Consider the following 11,152-nt stretch of genomic DNA (forward strand, 5'->3'; position numbering starts at 1 on the left):
TCAGTAGGTAGGCAGGTCGGGAGGCAGATGTCAAGCAGATGTCAAGCAGGCTGTAGACAAAGCTCTTCACCCTGGAGACTGGAACTCCCCCGGGTGGAAGCCCGTAGGAGCCCAGCCGCTGGGACTTAGGTGATTTCACCCTTGGAGACCGAAGCCCCCCCAGGAGGAGCACGTAGTGGCCCGGCCACTGGGACTTAGGTGAGTAGAGTCTCTGGGACAGGAACAAGCAGGCTGGAGAACTGGAACCAGACAGAAACAGTAGCAGGGCTCGGGAACTGGGACCAGGCAAGAACAGTTGCTGGACTCTGGTACTGGAACCGGGCAGGAACTGTAGCAAGATTCGGGTACTGGAACCAGGCAGAACTGTAGCAGGTAGGCAGGCAAGCACCAAACAGGCACTGTAGCAAGCAGGCAGGAACCAGGCAGGTACTGTAGCAAGCAGGAACGGAGCGGGTACAAGACAGAACACCCACTTCGGGGCACGAAGTAACTGGGAACCAGAGGTAACCCCGTTGCAAGGCAAAGTCAGAACGTCCGCGGCCGGCTTATCTAGGCCGCGGTGTCTGACGTCAGGAACTGGGCGGAGCATCCAAAGGCGGGAACGGGCCTAGAAAAGCGCCCAAGTTGCGCACGCGCGTGCCTAGTAGCAGGGCGTCCTTCCGGGAGTCTTCGGCGGCATTGCCCCCGCGGGGACGCCGCCAATGGAGCCGAGAGCTGAGCCATGGGAAGCGGCAATGAGGCCAGGGAGCTGAAGGTAAGGGCCTGGACGTGGCACTCGCGACCGGGACCGTAACATTCTACTTCTGCCATGGGCTATGGGATGCCCCCTTTTTCCTGCCCCATTGGCTTATCAGAGGCTTCCAGCCTTCTTCCTACTCCCTCTGGCAGAAAGAAGGGAGGAGGCTTCAGATTGGTCTGTAGGGGTAGGAAGAAGGGAGGCTTCCCATTGACCAGTGGGGGCGGGATGAAGGGAGGAGGCTTCCCATCGGCCCATGGGGGCAGAAGAAAGGGAGAAGGATTCCGATTTGCCCATGGGGCAGGAAGAAGGGACTAGGCTTCCTATTGGCCCATTGGGGGAGAGAAAAAGGAAGGAGGGAAGCTCAACTGGGACACTGGGAGCCACGACACACCTGCTGGTGCTTGGTGACACACCAGTTGAGAATCACTGCTTTAAAGATTATAGTATACTGTCATTGATCCTAGTTAAAGCAGAGCTGGCTTTCTGCAGCTAAGAAAGCTCAAACTATGCTATTTCCCCTTCACAGAGAATTACACAGAAAAAAATTCAAAATTTAGAAACTAACTTCATGAGACAGATACTTTTAGCAAAGCTTGGTAGAAAGACATAGAAGGGGGCCTGGTGTTGGTTTATGCATTGGTTTTGTAAAGAGGTAAAATGGAAGATGGCAAGCCATAAATTGGCCTCAAAGCAGTAGTGGTAGAGGCCATCACTGTAACAGATTTTGGGCATTCTTGGGACAGATGTGGAAAAAAGTGGTAGGAACTGGATGAAGTAAATTCATGTAGGTCAGTATTCAGCAGTATGGTGAATGCACTATTTATCCTACTACAGTTAGATGGATCAAGTGTCTTGGATATTCAGCTGAGCGCTGCTGATTAGTTGGTTCGCTGAATATAGCCAGATAAAATTCTAGTTAGCTGGATAAATCTATGCAAACAACTTTAGGTTTGCTCTTCAGAATGACCAGGGGGATAAGTTATCAGGCTAAATTATCTGCCCCAGCACACCTTCAGAATGCCTCCAACTTATCTTGCTAACTTTTAAGCTACCTACCACCATTAGGGGGGGAGGAGAGAGAGAGAGAGAGAGAGAGAAAGAAAGAAAGAGAGAGACTAGCTATAAGGCCCTTCTAGTAGTTAGGTATTTATACCTCAATATGAGGCCCACCTAGTTACTCGAGGTGAGGTTTAGGTAGGTATTAGTGTAGGGGTTAGGGGCCACTTTGACATTCAGAGTGAGACGTACGAATAGAACGGTGCACTCTTGTGAAGATTTGATGTCCTTCAGAGTGAGGAAACTCACCCAAAGATAAGATTTGTACAGTGTTCTCTCAACCTAGCTTGATGTTACCCAGGTAGAGAGTCCATAGGTTATAGGTAGGAATTACAACGATTGTGACATTTACCGCAAAGTGTGAAAAGTTATCGCACTCTGCGGGAATACCTCTGCGAAGTGCTAAGATAGCTTATTTATCGCAAAGTGCGCTATTACCATAAAACACGCCCCTCTAACTATCTCATGCGATAGTTCGATGAATCAAGCCCTTAGTTGGACAAACAGTCTGAATGGGAGTTGGTAATCTGTTTCAGATGAGAATTTACATATATGCACATCCTAGTGAAAGTGGCCAAATCTCAACTGGGAAGACTGGGCCATTTTGGTATTTATCATCTATCACTTACTATGTTACTGTGTCACTAGAACATAAAATATTTGCACCTACCAATCTCCAGTATTGGTGTAATTGGCCCAGAGATTCAAATTCATCTTTAGGAAGTTCCGTGCTAGTACACTCTCCTTATATGTGCAGGCTACATAAGTCTTGTAGTCATTGTAACATTCCAAACTGCCCAACAGTGGGGTGCCTGAAGTAAGAAAATAACACATGAATATCATTTATTTTATTTATTTAGCATTTTTATATACCGAAATTCTTGTAGCAAAGCTACAAATCAATTCCGTTTACATTTTAACATTAACAGGCATGTAAGAATGTGGTTACATAGAACAAGGAAAATTAACTAGGATCAGCAAGCGAGAGGTATTACCATAAACAAAATAGTATGATATTTATGTGTAACAAGCTCAACAATAGCTAAACAAGTAACAAGCAAGACAATAGCTAAACATGGTTCAATCTGGAAGAACTGTGGTTTGAGAGGGCTGCATGTAAGAATGATATCTGGGATTACAATATGGTTATAATCTGAGAGAGCCATTTTAAGATGGAAAGGGCGTGATTAGTGGGAGATTATTGGTATAGATTGAAAGCTTGCTCGAACAGCCAAGTTTTGAGTCTCTTTTTGAAGGTGATCAGGCATTGTTCCTGTTGGAGTTTGGGGGGTAATGAGTTCCATTTCTCGGGGCCCGCTTTGGATAAAGTTTGTTTGTTTAAAGAGGATTTGATGGATGGGGCAAGGAGGGTATTCCTGTAAGCTGTTCTCACTGGTCTATCGGGAATATGTAGTCGAAAAGGGATGTTGAGCTCCAGTGGGATGAGCTTGTGGATTGATTTGTGAATGATAGTAAGGATTTTGTAAGTGATTCTATACTTGATTGGGAGCCAGTGTAGGTTTCTCAAAATGGGGGTGATATGGTCTCTTTTGTTGGTTTTAGTTAGAATCCTGGCTGTGGCGTTTTGGAGCATTTGTAGGGGTTTTATGGTGTTAGCTGGGAGTCCGAGTAGAAGGGAATTGCAATAGTCGATTTTTGAGAAAATGATTGTGTAGAACTGAACGATAGTCTTGGAAGTGTAGAAGAGGTCTGAGTCTTTTTAGGACTTGCAATTTAAAGAAGCCTTCTTTAGTGGTATTATTAATAAATCTCTTGAGGTTGAGTTGATTGACTTTGAAACCCCTGAGAACATTTGACTTTGAAACCCCTGAGAACATCACAAGAAAGTGAATTTAGGTATTTGTTGAATGTTTTACAAAAATGTTGCACATCAGAACTGAGTTGGAAGAAGAGGAGTGGAAAGGAGAGGGGATGAGACAGAAGGAGCAAAACTAAGCAATGAAAGAAGACGAGAGGAGGAGACAAAGGGAACTTAAGGAAAGAGAAGATGAAGAGACATAAAATAGAGGAACATAAAATAGAAGCAACACTGTAAACCAACCTTGAATCTCTCCAGCACCAAAAGCCAACCATGCAATCAAGCCCAGTGGCATCACTTGTCTGTATAATGTTCTCCTAGCCCCTGTCATCTTCAGGTCATATTAATTTTATCCCAGCATTAAACTGATTAAATTCACACATCAGTGGACCTTTCTGTAAGGAAAGAGAGATTCTGTTATTCTGTATATATACATTTTCTTGGGAAGGGGGTAGGAAGGAGGGAGTGGAAGAGCAGAATCTGAAATTAAAAAAAAAAATTACCTTTGGACACACTGGAAACATTCCCAAAGTATGTCTCTAGATGTTTGTCTATAATACCGGAGTATATTAGCAGATACATTTCCACTCACTCTCAAGGCTTTTGTAAGCCTCTTTTGTAACCTCCAGCGTCTGATGTCTGTTTGGGAGCTAAGCACCAGTCACTGTGGGAGTCAAATCAAAACACTGGTCTAGCAGCTGGAGCAGTGGGCTTGGCACAGGGTACCATTTCTCAAACTACATAGGGAAAACTCCACAAAAGGATTGACAGATACCAAGGATTGACAGATACCTCTCTTGAATCCACATCTTGTGATAAAGGAGGGTGTGATGAAATAGCCTGGAGAGACAGGACAGGTAGAGACTTCAGTAGGCTCTGATGGGAGGTCCAGGGGGAACACTGATTCAAAGGGTAAAATAAAAAGTAAATATGGATTGGCCAGGATATTGGAAAGCCAAAAGGAACAGGAAACACTGGGTTGATGGGAAGTGTAGTTTTCAGACCTTTGGCTGGTAATTAAATGGGATCAAGGTATGTTACTAATTGGTAGACACAGCTAAGGCTAATTAGGGTTGCAAGTGCATCAGCAAGGCTCTTAAGCCAGAAAAAACAGTTTTAAAACCGAGAGGGTGAGGACTTCCAGGAAGAGTCCCCAGAAGCACAGAAGCCCAAAGCCCTTTGGTTGGAGTTTTAAATCTGCAAAAGGTATAAACTAAGTTACAATATATTTGGTCCTGGAGAACTGTGCTAGCCTACAGCTAATTGTCATGTACCTTACTGAGGTGATACTGTTGTCTTAGAGAAGGAACTGAGAAGCTTTCAAGTATGAAGTGAACACGGATGTCTGGCATAAAGTTGCATAGAGATGTGAATCGGAACCGGAATCTGATCGGTTCCGGTTCCGATCCAAATCTTAAAATTTTTATCGCCCAGCCCGATTTGAGTTCTAATTATCGGCTGCGCCCGATCCGATAATCAAAACACCCTCCCGAACCCCCAAAAAAGGTTTTAAAATTACCTGGTGGTCCAGCGGGAGCGCGGGGAGTGATCAACGGCTCTCAGGCCGTTGATCACTATGAGGGCAAAGGTAGCGCCGGCGCCATTTTGAATACTGGCAATACGGCCCGAGTGCAGGAGGTCGCTCCCGGACCCCCACTGGACTTTTGGCAAGTCTTGTGGGGGTCAGGAGGCCCCCCCAAGGTGGCCAAAAGTCCCTGGGGGTCCAGCGGGGGTCCGGGAGCGATCTCCTGCACTCAGGCCGTATTGCCAATATTCAAAATGGCGCCAGCGCTACCTTTGCCCTGTCACAGGGTAAGGGCAAAGGGCCATCAGCGCCATTTTTATTAATGCAGCTGATGGCCCGAGAGCGGGAGATCGCTCCCCCACTGGACCACCAGGTAATTTTAGAAGGTTTTGGGGGGGTCAAGGGGGTCATTTTAAAGGGTCGAGTGGTTTGTTTTTTTTATCGGGCCATCGGCGCCATTCATATTAGTGGCAGCCAAAATGGCGCCGATGGCCCGAGAGCGGGAGATCGTGCCGGGACCCCCCCACTGGACCACCAGGTAATTTAAAACATTTTGGGGGGGTTCGGGAGGGTGGGGGATTTATTTTAAACGGTCGGGGTGGGTTTAGGGGTTGTTTTGGTGTGCCGGTTTTCCCGCCTTCCCCCGATTTACGATTATTCACGATAAATCGGGGGAATTTCTATTGTATCGCGACTCTAACGATTTTTGACGATTTAAAAAATATCTAACGATTTTTTTAAATCGTCAAAAAACAATTCACATCCCTAAAGTTGCATTTACTTCAAGTGACTGCCTCTGAGCTGTCTTTTTCAGCAACTGTCAGTAGGTTGTACAGTACTTAGGCAGCAATCTATGACAGAGGGTCTCACTGAAACGGTATCTTTAAAAAACAAAACATTTATTGTCAAAATCTAGGGTTTCCAGCAGTCAGAAAAATTAAAAAATTCACTGACATAATCAGGCTTCACAGGAACTTCAGCACTAATTTAGCAGCAAAATCATGAACAACAACAAAACACACTTCCTTCAAATCTTTACTGGGATCACATAGTATCAAAAAATGCTTCCGATTCCTCCTTCAAACAGACAATATTCAGTACTTACTTACACCCCCACACAGAATTCTTCTCAGTCATAGCCCCATCGGATAGTCCACTCACTTTCCTGAGGCTTTCCACCGGCCCAGATTTAGGCATAGGCAATGGAAGCAACTACCTCCAGTGCCAAATCTCCATATGTACTGGAGCACCAACACCGCTGCCACGCCACCAATCCAGGTCTGCAGCTGCACCACTGATCTGTTGGCACTGGTCCAAAAACAGCAGCAACTTTGGGAAAGGAAACCACCTGAGGGGCAGGTCACCACAGGACCTCTGCCCATAGAAAGGCTGATAGGCCCCGCATTGAATTTCCTTTCCCAAAGCTGCTGCTGTTGGTCATACTGGCATCTGTATAGAGGACAGCAGGAGCGCCTCCAAGGTGAGGTGCAATTGAGGGGAAGCACATTGGGAGAGGGGGGCAATTGGGGGAGGAGAACTCCCATTGCCTCTGCTGCCCAATACTTAAAGTCAGCCCTGGATTTCTAGAAGCCTGTTGTGATCCATAAACCTCCTAGCCTGCCATTGGACACATAGCAGGAGCCCAGTAACTAATGGTTCAGTGGCCTCCCATGGCTTGGCCTGGCTGTACTAACTAGACCAGCTTCCTATCAAGTAGCTGTGAGAGCTCTCCACTCCAAAAGAAAATCCAAAGAGCCCTTTCCTCTTTTGAGCACCACCTTTTACTTACCCAAGAAGACTCCCCCCCAACTGGTTCTCCCTCAATATTTTATTTATTTTAAAACATATATATTCCACTCAACTGTGCATGGCAAAAGACATAAGAACATACATAATCAAAGAACACATCCCACATACAAAAACAAACTAAAACATACAATAAAACATATATCCTTTTCACAAAACGATACCACTAACTAATCAAAAAGAAACAAACAGGGTCATTAATCAAAGTGCGTTGTGGCGTTAAAACATGCAGTGCGTGGTGCGAATGCAAATTTATTCAAAAGGGCGGGATTGGGGAGGGGGTTAATGAAAATGAGAGGCATTATCGCACACCAGAAATAACTACACCTTTTTAGCAGGCATTAAGCTGTGCGATATGCCCGAAATGGCCGTAACACAATTTGAGAGTGAGAGAGAGACTGGCACGGATACACATGCTTTTGAATTTTCAAGTGCATGTGCGTATTTGTTCTTGGAAAATCTACCCGCACGAATTAGCAGGTGTGAATGTGAACAGGTAGTTTTTTTCCTGGCAGAATTTTTAAAGCAAAAGCATTCATGTACTTTCGCTTTGAAACCTGGGGCAAAGTACTTGTGCACTTTGCATCAAAGTGGGCAGTTAGAAAATTACTCCTTTAATGTCCGATGCACAATTTTTTTATTTTTGTGAACTCACTATAATGCAGTCTCCTAAGCGAGTATACAGCACAATTGTAAATGCTAATCTCTGCATCTCAAAATCCCCCATTCTAAGCTCCTCAGAGTGAAAGGGCTGGTTAGCAAGTCAGATTTAATTCATCCCCATGATGGCAGGTCACCATCTTCCCTCCCCTCCAAGCTAAGTACAGAGAGGCTATCATGCCCCTATCTTGCCCACTTCATCACCGGTACAAAGGGCTTCTGGTGACCTGAACACCCTCCAACTCAAATTTCAAGGAACCTCCAGTGTTTCACACTCTCCCTCCTTCTCACTCTCCCTCCCCCAACAGATACTGCTCCCACTCATCACTTCCAAAGTCCTGGAAATGAAGGCAGGGCCGGGCAAGTGCATACTGTACCTCCCTCCTGCCCCACTGAGATCAAACTCCAAAAAGGCACCGGCTGACCTCCATGTTCACGGGGCAAAAGGTGTGCATGAGGTCAGCCGTGCCATTTTGGATCTTGGCCTTGGCCGGGCAGGAAGGAGGTGTGCTTTCTTCTGCAGCTGCTGGGTGGCAGGAAAGCAGGGCTTGAGGGACTGCGGGAGGGGTTGGGACTGGAGAGTTGATATATTTTTCAGTGACCAACATCATGGTCTTTCCACACGCATCGGTATGAGCAACTTTAAACAGATCTAAGGCACTTTTTCCTGTTTGGCCCAACATTTCCCTGGAGGATAACCAGCCCTCACATCTGCACCAAACAGCCAAAATAAAGATAAAAACAAATGAGGAAAATTGAAAGCTTTTGAATCAGGTTATTACACAATGCAAAGCAAAGATGTTTGTATTTAAAAATAAATGTGGCTAAATACAGAAGAAAAATCATAGAAAAGAAACTCGGTAATACTGGGAGCCCTCGCTCTATGAAAGAAAAGATAAGGTCGAGCATTGTAGGTTTATGCCCAGAAATTATCTTTAAATGGCACTCCTTGGTGATTTCAAAACTTTGCAATGACCGCGCTCTGGCGCTTAACTGAGTTCTAATCCTCACTTTGCCACTGACTCAGGAATGTCCCCTCTGGTTAGTCACTTTACCTCCTTTGACTGCATTTTGCTCCACTTTACTTTGTTTCCTATAGCAGCCGCCTTTTCTTGGCTCCCTCCCTGCCCTTTGGAGGTTTGGGGCAGTCCCATGCATGGCCAGCCAGCCTAAAAGGATCCGAATGAAGGTGCACTTCTGATGTACTGCAAAGGGTGAGGGTATCCTGCCTGAGAGCAAGGCACAATAGAAAGGTGGCAAAAGTGGGAAACATTCAAGCCGACCAGTGTCACTCCGCTCACTACTAAGTTTATTAAGACAAATAATAAAGTGGAAAACATAGCGGACAGATGTGGGGGCCTGATTCTCTCATTCTCTGCCTGGTGGGGGTGGAACGCTTTCTGCAATAAAGCCCATAATGTTCATTATCTAAGTTGCTTTATAGCAGTCCAGCAGAGTAGCAGACTTGTGGTTAACCAGTCATTTCTTGAGCATCTTACCATAGGTTCCTTACCTGGGCCAGCTGTTGTTGGGGTCAACAAGGTCGCCTCAGCAGGCAGACAGCAGAAACCATCTTGGTGCTGGACTACTACTTCACAGAAAGTGCCTACCTGCACGGACCCAACTATTGCACCACACCATGCGCGTTCTGTACTTGTCTGGACGTAAGGGCTGCGTCTGCCAGAGGCACAATTCAGTCCACCGTAAAAAAAAAAAAAAAAATGCCAGTCCAGTAAGTGAGGGGAGGGGAGGTGCTGCCTGTGCACCAAGATTTTGTTTTTGGCTGATGAGCACACAGGCTGTTTAACATCGCCTTTCTCCTGTCTTCCAAGCACCTGTCACATGGGCATACAGTCTCTTTGCCCTGCGCTGGCTTCTGCTTTCAGCGGTGAGATCTTAGCCGGTTTTGATATCTAAACTTCCTATTTCTCAGATTGTGGGTGAGGCAACCGGTTCCTGTAAAATAAGAGGAAAAGGGTAATGATACTTTAAGGTTTTTAGGTTTCTTGGTCTGGCAGTTTGTGTTGAAATGTATTTCATGCTGACACGTCTGTGGCAAGCAGAAAGCTGGCAGCGTGGCCTTCTGCCAAGGAAGGCACATTCCAGCCCTCAATGGCTGTGACAGCAAAGTCTGTTTTCAGGAGATCCAAAGCAAATATCCAGCTGGTCACATTTGCATATAGCGACTGTAAATTGAATAGGGCAAAATTTAAAGGACTCCATTTTCAAGAGGAAGAAATTTTCAGGGAAGGAGCAAAGTTGTGCATGTGTCTTGGTCATTTGTACTTATGTTTTGTCAAGTGTGCAATTTTATAAAGGTGAATTTTCAAAAGCTGCGCACGTAAAAATCAGCACGTACATGTTTAAATAGGATACGGGCGTACGTAAGGGTTCACAAGTAAATTTGCACATGTATAAAAGGGGCAGATAAGGGTCCTTCTGGGTCAGGGCTAACATTTATGCGAGTAAGTTCCTATTTTATATGCAATTTACGCATGTATTTATTTTATTTATTTATTTATTTATTTTATTTATTTATTTAAATCTTTTTCTATCCCGTCGTGAAGGTGGGTACCGTCACAACGGTTTACAGTAAAGCACAAAAAGTAATGCTATTAAAATCTATCAGTATACACAGGTGCCATAAGGTTCGGTAACATAGTTTTTAATCAATGTTAGTTGTTAAATGAGGGTGAACACTATCATGTCCAGGTCAATTCTATAGCAGTTTTGAGTCTAGGACTCATTCTATAAATGTAACTTATCCTTTACTGATGAATTCTATTAAAAAAAAACATACACCCTTAGTGATTACTGTTTGTGTGGGTGTTTTGTACCTTGCACTTCCCTGGTTTGAACCTTGCATTTCCCTGGATTCTATTCTCCCTGTATTCTCCCTGTATTATTGGCAGCTTGCATGCATATATTTACACCTTCTCTATATCTGATGTGACAGTACACATTTTAAAAGTGAAATACTGACTGGCTGGGGAGTCCAGGTGGAATGGGAGGATTTGAGGCTGAAGAGCCAGGAGGGTCTTTATGTCCTGCAGATGGACTGGGCGAACTGGTAGACTAATTGGTAAAACTGGTAATTTCATTGCTGTGCACATGTTAGATAATCAAAGTACACAGCTAAAATCCAATTTATTCAGGTGAGAGAGAAAGAAAAAGAGAGATAGAGAGAGACTGATTGTGTAGAAACCAACATGCGAGTTTATTATTTATACCACTGTAAGAGATGGCACTAGTAACTTGGGATAAGATTTGGGGTAGGTTTGGGGGGGCAGTTTTACATACACAGTCAGAGATACGAACAGCAAAGTTGACATCAGTGAAGATTTTCTGTCATTTGGAGTGATGAAAGGTAAAACAGAAGTTGACTTCTACAATGTACTCTCTACCTAGCTTGATTGCAGCTAGGTAGAGAGTGCATATATATATATATATTTTGTATGCTGTTTTGTTTTAAATATCTGTTCCAACCTTATGATTGTGTTTTAAATATCTCTTCTAATTTTATGATTGTGGTTTTGTATATTGCTTC

At 44.6% G+C, this 11,152-nt stretch overlaps 1 protein-coding gene across 1 annotated transcript in view; it reads right to left on the reverse strand.

Annotated features, from left to right (window-relative positions):
* The window catches only part of CSF2RB (colony stimulating factor 2 receptor beta common subunit), a 93,599-nt gene extending 84,130 nt beyond the window's left edge, over positions 1–9,469 (reverse strand). The window contains exons 1-3 of the mRNA XM_029590080.1: positions 9,119–9,469; positions 3,858–4,009; positions 2,466–2,607 (exon numbers count right to left, since the gene is read on the reverse strand). Of these exons, the coding sequence (XP_029445940.1) occupies positions 2,466–2,607; positions 3,858–3,945 (230 nt within the window). The 5' untranslated portion in view covers positions 3,946–4,009; positions 9,119–9,469. The remainder of the gene's footprint in view (positions 1–2,465; positions 2,608–3,857; positions 4,010–9,118) is intronic.
* Between the last annotated feature and the right edge of the window lie 1,683 nt (positions 9,470–11,152).

The sequence above is a fragment of the Rhinatrema bivittatum genome, chromosome 2 (assembly GCF_901001135.1).
Source record: "Rhinatrema bivittatum chromosome 2, aRhiBiv1.1, whole genome shotgun sequence".
NCBI classification, from domain to species: Eukaryota; Metazoa; Chordata; class Amphibia; order Gymnophiona; family Rhinatrematidae; genus Rhinatrema; species Rhinatrema bivittatum.